This window comes from Sebastes umbrosus, chromosome 1 (genome assembly GCF_015220745.1).
Source record: "Sebastes umbrosus isolate fSebUmb1 chromosome 1, fSebUmb1.pri, whole genome shotgun sequence".
Classification (NCBI taxonomy): Eukaryota; Metazoa; Chordata; class Actinopteri; order Perciformes; family Sebastidae; genus Sebastes; species Sebastes umbrosus.
The window spans coordinates 32,761,994-32,777,278 of record NC_051269.1 but is presented as its reverse complement, the minus strand read 5'-3'; the positions used below and the strand labels follow the sequence as shown (position 1 = coordinate 32,777,278).

Genomic DNA, 15,285 nt, shown 5'->3' with positions numbered 1-15,285 from the left:
ATAAACTCGGCAAAGTGGTAACGTGCCTTTTACAATATGTTGTCTGCTCTGATAAGTAATACATTTGCACTATGTTATAAACAAACATTATGGTGAATGAAAAATGTCTCCTAAAAGCAACTGCTGTGTTTTGCAAAATTCATTAATTCCCTTTTTTTTCTCTTGGTGATGCACTTGATGCCAGATTACAGATTAATGCAGATAGCAGTAATAGTCCACTCAGTTTAAGGAAGGTCAGACAGTGATGGATGTAAAAAGAGAGTTCTGGCAGTTAAATGATCTGTGACTGGAGGAAATGTACATATAGAGATGAATAATTGACTAAGACAGAGGACGCATATTGACTGACAGATCCTATTATCTCAAATCACCTCTAATGGACGTGCAGTATTCAGAATACACACACACACAATGTTCTCTGTGTGTGATGCTAAATCTGGCTGCCAATGCATTACAAAACCACACAAGCACACACAAATCAGTTATAGTCTATTGTTGAGTTGTTTAAAAATTCCTGATGTGTTATGGACACATACATGTAAATTGTTTGCAGTTAATTTAGTGAGTGTGTGTGTGTGTGTTTGGATGTGTGTGTGTGTTACCCTCATTAAATGTTGCACAGTGGAGCTGCTGCTGTACCCAGATATGCCATCCGTGGCTGATTAATGATGCCGTTGTGTGCATCCCATGTGCCAACCAGGCCCACAACAACAGGGCACAGTTACTGATTGTTTCAAAGGATTTAATGATTTCACACATAATTTCACCTCTCAATTGAATATTTTGATGCACAGTCAGGAAAGCAGGAGGCACTGATACGGGACTGACACACTTCAAGCAAAAAGCCTGTTTTATTTATTGTGCAATGGTTTATATAGCAAAATTATTGATATTACTAATGGGGTTACCTGGTACAGTTAATGAGTTAGAAGCAGATATTTGAAAGAAAGTGACGTGAAACACAGATCTCAGAGCCAGAGTTCCCTATCTAAAAAGGTTTTGTTGTCTTTCTATACAGATGAAGAGATGCACTAGGTCATTATAAGAAATATCATGTATTATGTATGTCACCCATGTCCTCCTCTTATGTATGGAGGACGTCAGCAGTCTTGAAATGGTTATATAACAGTTCAATAATTAATAGCGAATTGGACAATATAAAGAGAGATTAAATGTAGAAAAAAAATCTATAAATGAAATGTGTTATCCAAATCAATGTTTAATTCAAAAAAGGCTGCAGTTCATGAATTGATAGAATTGAAGAAATGTATCCTATGAGCATGATGACATAATATTGATATATGGCCTACATATTGTTTTTAAATATACTCACTTATTGACAGAGTAATATATTCATTTATATATGTTTTTTTTTTTTTTTAAATAAACACACACAACACATGAAACACCCAGTACCCTTATACAAAATAACATCAATAATAATAAAAAAAGACAGGGGATACATGTCAAGAACGAGTGCAAAGCTGCCAGACGATAGCAATATTGGCAAAACAGGAGACTGCCTCTTCAGCGTAAAGGTTGAGCAAAAAGAAACAACTAAAACAACAACAAAAAGTTAAACACATATGGGTGGGGGACTGCCAGAATATCAGTCAGAATACAGAATAAAGCAGAGTTTGCACAGAATAAAGATACAACATAGCAGCAAGTCACATGAGCTTTACAATTAGGTCTTATCAAGCAATGTCAAAAGCAGCTTTCACACCTTTAAAAAATGTGTTGTGAATTATGGTTGCTAAAGCAAATCTGCTCCATCTTAACAATAGAAAGCATTTTGTTGAGCCACCTCCTGAAACATGGTGATGATGGAGACTTCCAATTTAATAATATCACTTTATTTCTGTTCTATAAGTATTTTTTTTTTTCATACTTGATTTTTTTCCCCTTTTTCGCGGTTATTTTCATATATGCAATTTACAGTTCGTAATTACAATAGTTTATAAACCAATTTTTAGAGATGAACACAACTTCAGCATTCAAAATTTAGATTAAAATTAAGAAAAGAAAAATTATATATATGTATATATATAATAATAATAATAATAAATAATAATAAAATAATATAATAACAATAATACAAATAATAATATTAATATAAAGACAAGAAAGTAATAATAATTAATTAAATAAAACAAATAACATAGATAGATAGATAGATAGATAGATAGATAGATAGATAGATGGTTAGATATACATGTCAACCCTAGATAGATAGATAGATAGATAGATAGATAGATAGATAGATAGTTATAGATAGATAGGTAGTTATAGATAGATAGATAGTTAGATAGATAGATAGATAGATAGTAACTTTATTGCTCCCGAGGGAAATTGAAGTTTCCAGCATCACAGTTCCATAGTGCAAAACATGTTAGTAAAAAGGCAGCAAAAAAGTTAGTTGTGCAAAGTACAAAAAAATATACCAGATATAAAAATACAAGTTATTAATAAGTTAATAGAAAAAAAGTATTTCTAAGACTCCTGAGGTCATCTGTAATAATGATAATATATAATGTCATATAATAAATGTATTTTGAGTATTACATATACAACACATGATGTCAAACTCTTTTAATGAGTTAGATTAAACTGAGACTACAAGCCCCTGCAGTTACAACTCAGGATGTATGGGGGGCGATAGAGCGCTTCCGCTCTGCAACAAATGAACCAACGAAGAAGAAAGAAAAACCGGCGCTGATTTTAAACTGTGAAGAAGAATTTACCAAACAGGTGGAGCTCTGAAGCTGCTGCTGCTGCTGCTGCTGCTGCTGCTGCTGCTGCTGTGTGGGAATACACCATCTAATATCTGCTTTTAACAGCGGTGTTACAGTACATGTCAGCCACAGTCTCACAGGAACAATATTGCACAGGTAAAGTGTTTTTCTTTCGACCAAAGTACCGATAGTTAGCTGTTAGCTGCTAAGTCAACACAAACTGGCTGCTAATGTTAGCATGTTAGCTTCATTAGTTTATGAAGGTGCAGCTAAACATGGTGCAACATTAATTCAGCTAACATGCTTAAGAGTTGTTTTGAACACAGTGGAGAGATAAAGTCACGGAGAACATTAAGTAGCTGACATAAAGACAAGTTTCGTTGTTACTTTAGCACTATAGCTAACCTACTGGATTAACCTACTGGATTAACCTACTGGATTAACCTACTGGGTTAACCTACTGGGTTAACCTACTGGGTTAACCCAGTAGGTTAACCTACTGGATTAACCTACTGGGTTAACCTACTGGGTTAACCTACTGGATTAACCTACTGGGTTAACCTACTGGGTTAACCTACTGGATTAACCTACTGGGTTAACCTACTGGCATTCAATGTAGCATCAGTAACAAGCTAATTCAATACTAACATCAACTAGCATTATCATCAAACTCATCCAATTCTCCACACTAATCTAAGTAGCTTTATTCTGCACTTTGGTCTCTTTTTATAAACCTCTCTACCTCAGTTCTTGTCCTGCATTATATTCCACATTTGACATCTCTTAATATCTATTTCATTTCATTAAAAAAATTATTTCAAACATGTAGAATACAAAAAAATAAAGAAAAAGAAAATGATCATACCAACAAGTGGACATTCAGAAACAAGTAGTATTTACATACAATGAAAAGCATAAGAAAAATAAATTGTCAAACATTTGATGCCTTGATTTACATATTCAAAAAGGAGTGAGAAGAAGTATAAACTTATTTAATCCCACCCCTTTTCCATAAGTCCATTATTAATTATTAACCAGCTTCCTTATTGAGCCATACATATACTCTAATTACATTTTCCTAAATCTATATCTCCTATATTTTATTATCCAGCACTATGACACTTTCTGCACCATATTCACATTTTTAATAGTCCTGTATTTCAATTGTTACCCTGCACTATATTCATTTTTAACAGTTTCTTCTGCACTATATTCACTTTTTTAATAGTCCTGTATCTCATTTGTTACCCCCTTTTTTATACTCCATATTACTCACTTTTGCCTTTTTACTAATATGTTTGCACTATGGAACTGTGATGCTGGAAACTTGAATTTCCCTCTGTATCAATAAAGTTACTATCTATCTATCTATCTAGCTGCAGCAAGACATGATGGAGTCGTCTGTGGTGAACCTGCACAACCAGTTCCAGAGTCTGAGAGCCCAGGTGGATGGTCTGAATGAGGGCATTGAACCACGTAAGTTATCTCCACACTTTGTTTCGGTATTTGGCACCTCTTCAATAAGGCTGTCAGAGCTTAAGTATTTGTGTAGTGTAGTCAAACTGGTCTGCTATGGCACGGTGCTAACGTTAGTAGCAGTGATACTGGATGAAATGTGTTAGTTGGTGCCATGATTTGAATTCTTAGCCACAGGCGATGAATGCAGAAGCAGTACTGAGTATAGAGCCTTTGCTTTAGTGAGTAAACTGGGAACTGATGTTTTCAGCCCATGGTACAAATGGGGGGTTGAAATAGCTGTTGGGGTGTAGTAAAAATTTCCATTTCAATAGTCCAGATAATGCAGTTCATTTCCATTTGAACCAACAGGAAAGCACTGATACTCATTTGTTCCCTTTACAGCAGAGCACTCTGTCTTTTGGTCCTCTATTTTAAGGTGGTTTGCATCATTGATACTGCAAACCAAAGGGATTTTGGAGGCCTAACACACCCCCAGAGAAGAATAGTATATTGTGCACAACAGCAATACAACAATCTCTTCCGTTTCTCATTCAGAGTTCCTCCAGATGGCGGTGAACTTTGAGGAGTGCCGTAAGAAGTGGTTGCGAACAGGTGAGGAGCTGGGTTCCTGTAAAGAGGTGCTGGCGAAAGCAGAGACTGAGAGGGGAGCCCTGGAGGTCAAACTAAAGCATGCCCGCAACCAGGTGGATGTGGAGATCCGCCGGCGGCAGAAGGCTGAGTCAGTCTATGAAAAGCTGGTTGGTGCAACACTACTTATACAGTATATATCTTGTATACATGCATGGTTGTTTACGGGATAAATAGGAAATTAGAAAAGGGAAAAGCTAGAAGTTAATCTTCAGATAATGCCACTGGTCACTATGCTTGGTGAAGCTCAGCTGTAAGCCTCTGCATGTTAATAGATTGAGTCTAACTGGTGATTGTTCATCATTACTAAATAATGCATTTTTTTGCATTTGTCTGTGTTTTTTTTTATATATGGACCTGTCCCTGTCAACCTGCTGGTTTGTGGGTGTAACAGGAACGTCAGCTACAGCTGATCCGAGAGCTGCTGATATCAGAGAACAACATCAGTGTCCACCTGAGTGAGGAGCAGCGCTCCGCCCTGGCCTTCCTCAATGCCCACTCCCAGGCAGCACAGGCAGCACAGGGCAACCTCAACACCAGTCGAAGGTCAGATCCTCCTCGTCTGGTTCAGAAACAGCTATAGGAGCACCACTATTGATTTTTCCCCAGAGAGTACTGATAAGACAATAACAATAATTATTTTAGGTGTTCATCTACACACAATGCCTCATCCTTTCTTGAGCTTTCACTTATGTTAAAAGTACTTTTGCACTTTATGTATTTAGTAAATACAATGTCTGCCATACTGTATAGAGTTGCAGCGTATACTGTACACTGTAGGGAATGGAATTCAATATATAAAATATGAGTTTGTATATTAAAGCTTGTATGATTCACCAGAATATTGTTATTTTCCAACTAGCCTTGGACACAGGAAGTACTTCAATCAGGAAGATTAAATACTGACTATTTTACAGGTTAACTACCATCGATGAATCGGCTTCTTTGCTGTCAGACATCAGCTATGACCAAACGGACGACTCTGTGGTATATTGACCCATTTTCTTAAAGTTCACTGTATAATTTAGGAGAAGTGCTGATCTGAGGATCAGATAGTGGGACAACAGTGTTCATTAAGTTAAGTTCATGAAGTACTATGGTCTATCTCTCCACTTTGTAGGACTGGGATTCCTCGGTGATGAAGACTGTGAGACTGCGGAAACGCCAGAAACGAGTGAGTCATGTCTTTACTGATATTTTGAATAGATGCCTCCTTGCGTGTATTAATGATGAAGATTTTTTTTTTCAGGTTAGGTGTAAAGGCAGCTAATGGCTTGATTCATGTGTTTATATACATCACTGTAACTTTGTCTTGCTATTTTGGCAGCCAATCCCTAAAGTAAGTGTTTTTGAAAGTTACTGTACATTTTAATCCACAGCGTTCCTCCAGAAAACTTGCTGATGGTCCTCCACAGGCAATGAAGAAACCTCGCTCCAGTGGACGCCCATCAGATAGGGTAATGCTGACCTCTGCAGCTGAATGTACTATATAACACTAACATTTGTAAACAGTCTGGATTTGCTTTGAATAATTATGGAGTGATGTAGCAGACAAATAAAATGGCTATCAAGAGAAAGTAAACCTCAATATAGATTTTTTTTCTAAACCAATCAGCTTGGTTGGACAGAGAAGTAAATACATATTCTTTGTTTTTTATTTGATTCAGATGAATGAGTCTATAGTGGCCAAAACCACCATCACCGTGCCGGCGAACGGTGGTGCTGTCGAGGCCGTCTCCACCATTGAAACTGTGCCTTACTGGACACGCAGCAGAAAGAGCGGTGAGAATTTTTTAGATTTTCTGTATCGTTCCTCTTTACAGGACCTTATAACAAAAAAACATCAAATTATTAGACTGTAAAATGAATATATGCATGAAATAAGGCATTTCTGAGTTCCTGCATTGCTTTTTACCAACATGTGATTGCACCTACAGTTGCTCCAGCATGGGCTGATACAACCACTACTGACCAATCCGAAACTGCCAGTGAGGCCCCCAGCACACCAGTCTCCAATTTCCCAGCCCCGCTCCGAACCCCCAGGGCTAATAGAGGAGGAAAGAAGCACCAGTTCATCTCCAAAACAGTGAGACCGTATACGTATTGTTGTGTCGGCATCAACACTAAAAGCTAGGGATGCACCGATTGTGAAATTCTGGGCCGATACCGATGTTTAAAATCACAATTTGGCTGTTAGCCGATGCCAATACTGATGTTTTTGTTGTTTTTGTGATCTATTCCGTTTTTGTGACCACAAATTAAATCATACAAATTTATGAAACAACCTTTTGATATAATCTTCTTTCACATTAAAAATATTCTTTCTTTACTTTTAATAACTTAAAACATTTAGCCAGCGCAAAATTGATGTGACAGAACAGATGAACATCGGCCACTGCCATCGACGAATGTAATCTTATTTACCGTCAACTAGGCAAATATCGATACCAGTGTTCGGCTGATAAATCGTGCATCCCTACTAAAAGCCTATTCACCTTGTTGAAGTACCTGAAGTACTACTTGAAGTATTTGCTCACCTTTGGCACTCTGTTCCCTCTGTCACCTAGGTGATCAAGTCTGAGTTCTGTGCACCATGTGGAAGAAGAACAAAGTTTGGCAAGATGTACCTTCGCTGCCAGGATTGTAGGGTTGTGACCCACCCAGAGTGTCGTGAGAACTATTCCCTGCCCTGTAACCCCACAGCTGTTAGCACTCCCATTAGGACCACAGAGGTACATTTACAGCATGTTTAAACAATTTTACGTTATTTTTTATTATGTTCACGTTTAGATCAATTGTATGTATTTTGTGTGTAGACCACCCTGGCTGACATTGCTCCAGAAACCTTCCCAAGGATCCCAGTTTTGGTTATCTACTGCATTAAGGAGATTGAACAAAGAGGCCTACATGAGGTGAGACTTTATTGTTCTTGTTTACTTGTCACCTTCATGTTATGCTGTGCTCCTTTTCCCTTCAGTGATTACAATAGATCATTTCTCTCTTCATTAGTGATCTCATTCAATAGTACGGTATCACAGGCAGCCAGACGATGACACCTGCTGTCTTTTATCTTTTCCTTGCCCCAGGTTGGCCTGTACAGAGTCCCTGGACAAGAGCGCATGGTGAAACAGCTGAAGGAGAAGCTGATTCGAGGAAAGACTCTGCCTCCGCTTCACAAAGTGGACGACATTAACGTCGTTGCAGGTGTCCTGAAAGACTTCTTCAGAAACCTCCCAGAGCCACTGCTCACCTTCCAACTCAACAAAGTCTTCATGGAAGCAGCCGGTGAGTGTCTGAGAGTGCTGTATCCGCAGTGGTCTTTAATGTTAGTGTTAAAGTTAGTGTCTTAATGTTTACTTAACATTATTTTTTTAAGAACAAGCATTTAAATAGAGTGAATCAAGGAGCTATTAAATGACTGGTGACATTATTGTTTTTACAGAAATCCAGGATGATGGCAACAGTCTTGCCATGATCTATCAGACCATCAGTGAGCTGCCTCATCCCAACCGAGACACTCTGGCCTGCCTGATGATCCACCTGCAGAAGTAATTTTCATTACATTTCAGCAGTGCTAAGAAACCTTGTTTTATCCTTTTCTTGCTCCCATCTGCTCCCATTACCTTCCACTCATTAGACACGAGCGGTTTAAGCAACTACTTGTAAGCTAGAACGAATTTTGTCCAAATTGTATAAGGTTAACCTCCACATCTCTGCACTGCTGTACAGATCAACATTCATTGTAGTCAAGCCTGAGGAATTTTCTACCGCTTTCTTTTCCCAGGGTCTCTGAGTGTGTGGACACCAAGATGAATGTGAACAACCTGGCCAGGGTGTTTGGCCCTACTATTGTGGGTCATGCTACTGCCGACCCAGACCCTATGACCATCCTGCACGACACAAGCAGGCAACCAAGGGTAAGTGAATGACAATAAAGCATAACTGCTCTGACTCTACATTACGTTTAAAGTATCAATTAGTTTAAATAAATGCATGCGTGAGCTTTTGTTTACTTCAAGATCAGAGTTTCTGTTCTTTAGAATGGTTTTGACTACAAATACTGAATTTAATTTATATCTTTCTAGGTTGTAGAGCGCTTGCTCAGTATTCCAGCAAACTACTGGGGCCAGTTTGCTCATCCAGATTATACAGACATGGACAACGCTAATACTCCAGATCACGGAGGTGAGTCACTGAAAGGGGATTTCCAAAAATACAAGTTCCTCCAAAATGAATGACATGAGAATAAGACAATGTGTTCCATTTCATTTTAAAGAACTGTTTGTAAACAGTACACAGCATTATATACAGCATTTGTACTCAGCATCTTTGGTTGACAAATGACAAAATTAGCTGTGTTAAACAAGGTTCTATTTTTTAATTTTAATTTTTTTTTTTATTTGAGTTTTCGATTTCATTTTACTTTAGTTTTAGTTAGTTTTCAGAGGGCGTTTGCTAGTTTCAGTTAAGTTTCAGTTTTTCAGAAACGTTTAGTTTTAGTTTTTCTATATTTAGTTTCCATTTTACTGTAGTTTTAGTTTGTTTTTGTTAGTGCCAGCTATAATGTCTCAGAAGTATGTAGCTACATATACTTGCAAAATACATGGTTGGAGAACTGTGTAGAAATGGCCATAGGCTAATGTTTAATGTTCAATCTTCGCACTACTTTAGTGTCCGATGTGAAGCCATTGTGGCATAGCATATCCCGGAATGTCAATTTCTGTGGTTCAATGTCATGAAAAATCATGCTTTCTCCTTTTTTTGGTAGTGATATATTATAGCTAAAAAACGAATACTGAAATTAATTTACGTTCATTTTTATTCCTTTTTTTAATCAGGTAATATTGTTTCAATTTAGTTTAAATTTTTCTTGAAGGATATTGTTTTTTATTTAGTTTCATCTTACTAAAAATATTTCATATAATATTTCACTGCTAATTTTTTTTTTAGTTTTAGTTTACTGTAATAACCCTGGTTTGAAACTGAAAACTGACGATGTGTTGATCTTTAATTTACCTGTAGTGAGCATTTTGGGACCAGTGACCACTCCAGAGCACCAGATGATGGCCAAAACACCCTCCTCCAGCTCGCTGTCCCAGCGCATGAAGCACACCCTCTCCAGCACCACCATGTAAGCTCACACATACTGTCACACACTCTCTCAAAAGCAGGGACACATTCTCCAAACGCCACTTAGCCATAGTGATTTTATTCACAATAGGCCTTTTTCACAGAGGACATTTTGTCCTGGTATTGTCTGTGCTGGCTCACTGTCATGGTTTACTGGGGCATTTGAACTGAACAGCTCTATCGTTAATGTTATTAGTGACACCTGTGATTTTCCTACTATGACGAGTCAAAATGTCCCGAGAATAATAATAGTAATTGAAAACACCTGTGTGGGTGCACCAAGAGTGTGCAGGGATGTTAACTTAAAGGCCTGAATTATATATTGTATGATATCACATTGGTACTATTTCTATTAGGGATGTCAAAGTTAACGCGATAATTGCGTGTTAATGCTAATTTGTTTTAATGGCAATAAATTCTTTAACGCATTAATGCGTGTTGTAGCAGGCTCAGTTTTGAAGCTAGAGTGAAGATACTGGCATCATATGAAACTAAAGAAAACGGGTACCAACTATGTCATACTAGCTTGTTGAGAAGGAGGCTGAAAATTATCCAAACTAGCACTACGTTTTTACCAGGAAAAACTGTCATGATCATTTTCAAAGGGGTCCCTTGACCTCTGACCTCAAGATATGTGAATGAAAATAGGTTCTATGGGTACCCACGAGTCTCCCCTTTACAGGCCCACTTTATGATAATCACATGCAGTTTGTGGCAACTCATAGTCAAGTCAGCACACTGACACAGCTGTTGTTGCCTGTTGGGCTTCAGTTTGCCATGTTATGATTTGAGCATATTTTTCTATGCTAGATGCAGTACCTGTGAGGGTTTCTGGACAATATTTGTCATTGTTTTGTGTTGTTAATTGATTTCCAATTCCAACCTATTGCGTTTGCTGAAATTACTCTTATTAAGCTTAAAATTATACTGTCTGCCAACCCTAACCCCCGACCCCCCCATCCTTAGATTTGGGAGCAGGAGCAAAGCATCAGCTGCCTCTAACCGTCAGGGCAACTTCTTCGCCTCTCCACAGCTGAAGTAATGGAAAAAAAAGGTTCACCCATGTTGTATTTCTGGGTTACTTACTGCAATAAGGTATATTCATATAATCATGTTGGGAAACTTCTGTGCAATTTTAGCATGAAAATAATCTTTTATTCAAGTATTTTATACAAGACTTTCTAACCAGATTCCTGCACGAGTTTGTCTTTATATCTTTGATTACTAATGATTTATTGCTGACCGATTGTGATTGTAAGAGGTTTAAATGCTTTGACGAAGCGACCATTCTAAACCAATTCAAGGATTATATCTTGTGTTTAACACTGTTTGATGTTTAAAAGCTATGCATTCACTGATGTTGGTGCATCTTTGAACCTGTGGTTGTAACCACAGCGACGGGGGTGCTCAAGCACATGTGATATACACGGCTGTACATCTGGACAAAGAGGAAAGAATTTGTATTATTGGCCAGTGTCTCTTTGTCTTTTGGCATCGGTTGCCTCATTGTCCTGAAAATGACATCTTTTTGTTTTTGTTTTCATCATTTAACATTTTGTTTTATATTTATGTTGATTGTGTGCGTATACGAATCATGACAATTTATACACTTTAACAATGTAAACACTGATACTGAATGGGATTAATGTTGCATTCTGCACTGTGCAACAATGTGCGTCTACCTGGGAATACACGCCACTAGAGGCTGCTGTTGCACCACTTTAGAAATGCAAGCTTTAACCAATGAAGATAATTTTCTACTGTATATTATGCACACAACCAGTCAGTATTACTGACACTCATTACAACCAACAGATGATTGGAAATACTGTAAGTTATTCCTGTGATCTAGGACAGTTCAGTCAATATTTCTCTCTCGCAAGCTCTCATCTGTGTGGTCATCACAAAATAAAATCTGGAGCTTCTTTGATTTATGAATGTGATTTGCATGCACACTAACTAGTTTAAATATTTGTTTTCATCCACAGTAGCGTTCTTATACAGTTACATCACTCTGAGGAAATTTCCTCTCTCTGTTGCTCTCATTGTCACCTCTTTCGAAGCTCCAGATTTTAGCAGGCTGATGCCATTACTGGTTTGAGTATTAGTTATTTAGAGAAAAAATATTTATGTTAGCAAAAATTCACTGTATTTAGTCATTAAAACCAAAATCTAAGCATGTTTTGCTGCCAATTAAGAAATGTGCATCATTTGAGGTTGTAAGACTCCAATAGTACTCTATTTTATCATGTTTTATACATCCATGTACATTTATTCCATTATATAGTTCTATTTCTCCAATGATGTATTGTCTAACTGATGTAGTTGCTTCCACCAAAGACTTTGTGGACTGAATGTCAACCTTTATCTTCTTTTGTCTTAGCTCCAATAAGATCACAGAAAGGTCCACAGTTGAGCTAAAAATAAAACATCAAAAGACTGGTTCTTCTTGTCCTGGTGGGTGTTGTTCATGCATGAGCTGCTGGGCATGTGGGGCGAGGAACCCTGATGAAATGAGGCCTGAGAGCACTGGTTCCCAACATGGGGGGTCCAAACCCCCTCTAGGGGTCGCCAAAGCTTCAGGAGGGGTCTTGAGGCCTTCTTGATTTTTAAGGGGTGTAAGATAACTTTGCTGGCCTATATATCTAAGTATTGCATTCATTTCTGTGAAGAAAACTAAATGAAATTGTTATTTTCAAAGTTTGGATTATTATTTAAAGGGACTATTTGTAACTTTCAGAAATGCTCGTTAACAGCGACACCTATGGCCGTGAAGTCAACGAAATTCAGCGTCGGGCTCGTGCTTGCTCGCTCTAAATATACCTGAACGAGCATCGCTCAAAACAGTGAGGCGACACACGTCAGCTAAAACCACAATATCACTCTATATTTCACCTGATTGGCAGTAATGTTAGCTGACAGACGAAGGACTCTCCATGAACATGATTTAGATCTGATCCTAGTGTTGGCTTATCCTGCCTAAGTGCAGGCTGAGGCAGCGGGGCTCTACAGCGCGTCTCCCTGCTCTCTCCGCCCGCAGCCGGAGAGAGCAGAGGAGACACCGGCACCCGGTCGGTAACGAGAAGACAACATAACTCTCTGCAGAGCTCCGTCACTTCACAAGACACGGGAAACCTCTGTTGGTCTGGAGGAGCTGCAGCAGTTATTTCTGCACAAACGTCCCCTGTACATTCACTAGATATTCTCAGAGCTAAACTAACTCTTCTGCAGTGTGGAGTGAACGCGTGTTCACGTCTAGAGGTGGAGCGAGCTGAGCGAGAACGCGCGCGCTGTCTGAGTGAAGGCGAGCAGGCAGAGGAGGAGGGTACAGCGGCTACACGCGAACGCGCATATGCGAGCGCGCATGTGTGCCGACCCGCTACATTTATACGCTTACAAAGTTACAAACAGTCCCTTTTAAGATATAATCTTAAAACAAATCTCACAGGATCAGGGCATGGTGAAGACCTGAACACACGCTATATTCACAGAGCCTTCCCTCGCTGCTAAAAAGCGTCGTCCTGCATTAGAAAAGTACGCAGTTAAAACAACCAAAGAGCTAATGGAACAATGGCCAAGTGTGAAGAAGAAGAAAAATGCTTAATTTGTCCAAAAAAGAAGCCTACGCAATACAAACAATTGTATTAAAAGTCCATAAAAATAACAGGAAAGCTCATCTCTGATGCAATAATCTTTCAAATTCATCCAAATTGCTTGTTTCATACAAACTTCCAGCAGTTATTGCGTTCACTATTTGGGTTAATTGTACAGTTTATCACTTGTTCTGTTCTCCCTTAGAGCATGTGAGGCATACATGTGTGGGTTTTGTTACCAGCAATTCAACCAAAAAAAAAAAAAAAAAGCCTCTTACACCTGGACATGGATTAGCGTTACCCTATTAACTGTGAATATGTTATTAATGCCTAATTCACGCAGCCTAAACCCTCCTTCATCTTCATCTTCCTGAAGGAAATTGAATGTCGGCCATTGTTATTCAAGATCTTCAGTGAAAGAGCGAAAGCACGGCGTCAGTTATTCCAAAGCTGATGTGGCACTGAATGATAATGCAATTTGGCTCATTGTTCCAATAGTCATTACAGCTATTTCCATAATCTATTGGGCTGAGTGGGCAGGCGATGAGGTCCAACATTATTATGAATTAAAGCAGGGATCATTTATACATCTTATAGTTATTCCATTAACAGTTACTTTGGAGAGTGCTAAGCCAGGCTGAACCCATTGACATACATTTTGTATGGCCTCATTCAATACAGAGCTTCAACAACACATGAGGCCCCCTTTTGAGATCTGAGCCCAGCTGTTATGGGGGAGAAATGAAAATATGGTGTGTGCAGAGTTCATCCAAATGAGTCTGTTCTCTCTATATTCCTTCCTTTCTCTCGTGCACACAAAGAGCCGTGAACGACTGCGGAGAAGACCCTCGGAAAATGTTTGAATTTCAAATCAGCATTAATAGTTCATTAGCCTGAAATAAGGTCTCCTGTGTGTTGATGTGTCCTCTCATCGGGGGATTGTGTGTTTATTTATGCTGTACGGTGCGGCATACGCTCGGCGGCTGCAGACATCAAACAGCTGGCTGTGTACAGTGAGTCTCTGTAGCTCCATATTCCAGCATGCCCCAGTGTGCAGTGATGGAGCTCCACTCTGCTGTGGGACTGACGAGGGCCAAATGAGTAACTAGTCCAATTAAGAGCTCTTAAATAAATTACAATGTAAGCTGGTAAACACACAACAGCAACAGCACTATTTAAATCCTCTATTTATAGAATGACCTGCAGGCAGCGATGCCAAAAGGAACCCACAGAATATGACAATCTCTGGAAGCTGAATACAATCGTCAATACTTGATTCAAATCAAAAGCTTTAGTTTAGTTATTGACTCATTGAAAACACAGTGTCAAGCTCTAGTGGGTGTCTGCAGCGTTGCCTGCTTGAGAGCGGGGTCAATAATGTCAGCACCTCAGAGATATCAACTCAATAACTGCCAGTCAAATCCACCCAGCTGATCATGTATCTAATCAATACGTTTGTTAAAGCAAAAATGTTAACCAGTAGACGAATTGTTCTTGCATGTCTTGTGTTTGACTATTGGTGTATGTGCATTTGCTACATAAAACAGTGTTTTACATATTTTGTCACTTGCTGGAGGGCATTTCTGTGTTCCCGCTGTGCTGTTGTAGAACCTGCTCACTATTTTTGGATGATTTACTGCTGGATTGGGCTAGGCATCATGCAGATTTGCTTTTCAAATAACATCAAAATGGGAAGGGGGAGAAGGAGCAGTTTGTCAGGT

At 38.7% G+C, this 15,285-nt stretch overlaps 1 protein-coding gene across 1 annotated transcript; it reads left to right on the top strand.

The window, feature by feature from the left end:
- The first annotated feature begins 2,686 nt into the window (after positions 1-2,686).
- On the top strand, positions 2,687-12,415 carry LOC119498287 (rac GTPase-activating protein 1-like). Its single transcript, XM_037787013.1, has 17 exons — positions 2,687-2,891; positions 4,112-4,211; positions 4,749-4,951; positions 5,236-5,387; positions 5,759-5,828; positions 5,962-6,015; positions 6,221-6,298; positions 6,509-6,623; positions 6,779-6,927; positions 7,409-7,573; positions 7,658-7,753; positions 7,928-8,126; positions 8,284-8,389; positions 8,626-8,758; positions 8,927-9,026; positions 9,864-9,972; positions 10,938-12,415. The coding sequence occupies exons 2-17, from the start codon at positions 4,124-4,126 to the stop codon at positions 11,011-11,013; spliced, it is 1,893 nt and encodes a 630-aa protein (XP_037642941.1). The 5' UTR covers positions 2,687-2,891; positions 4,112-4,123; the 3' UTR covers positions 11,014-12,415.
- Positions 12,416-15,285: the final 2,870 nt, after the last annotated feature.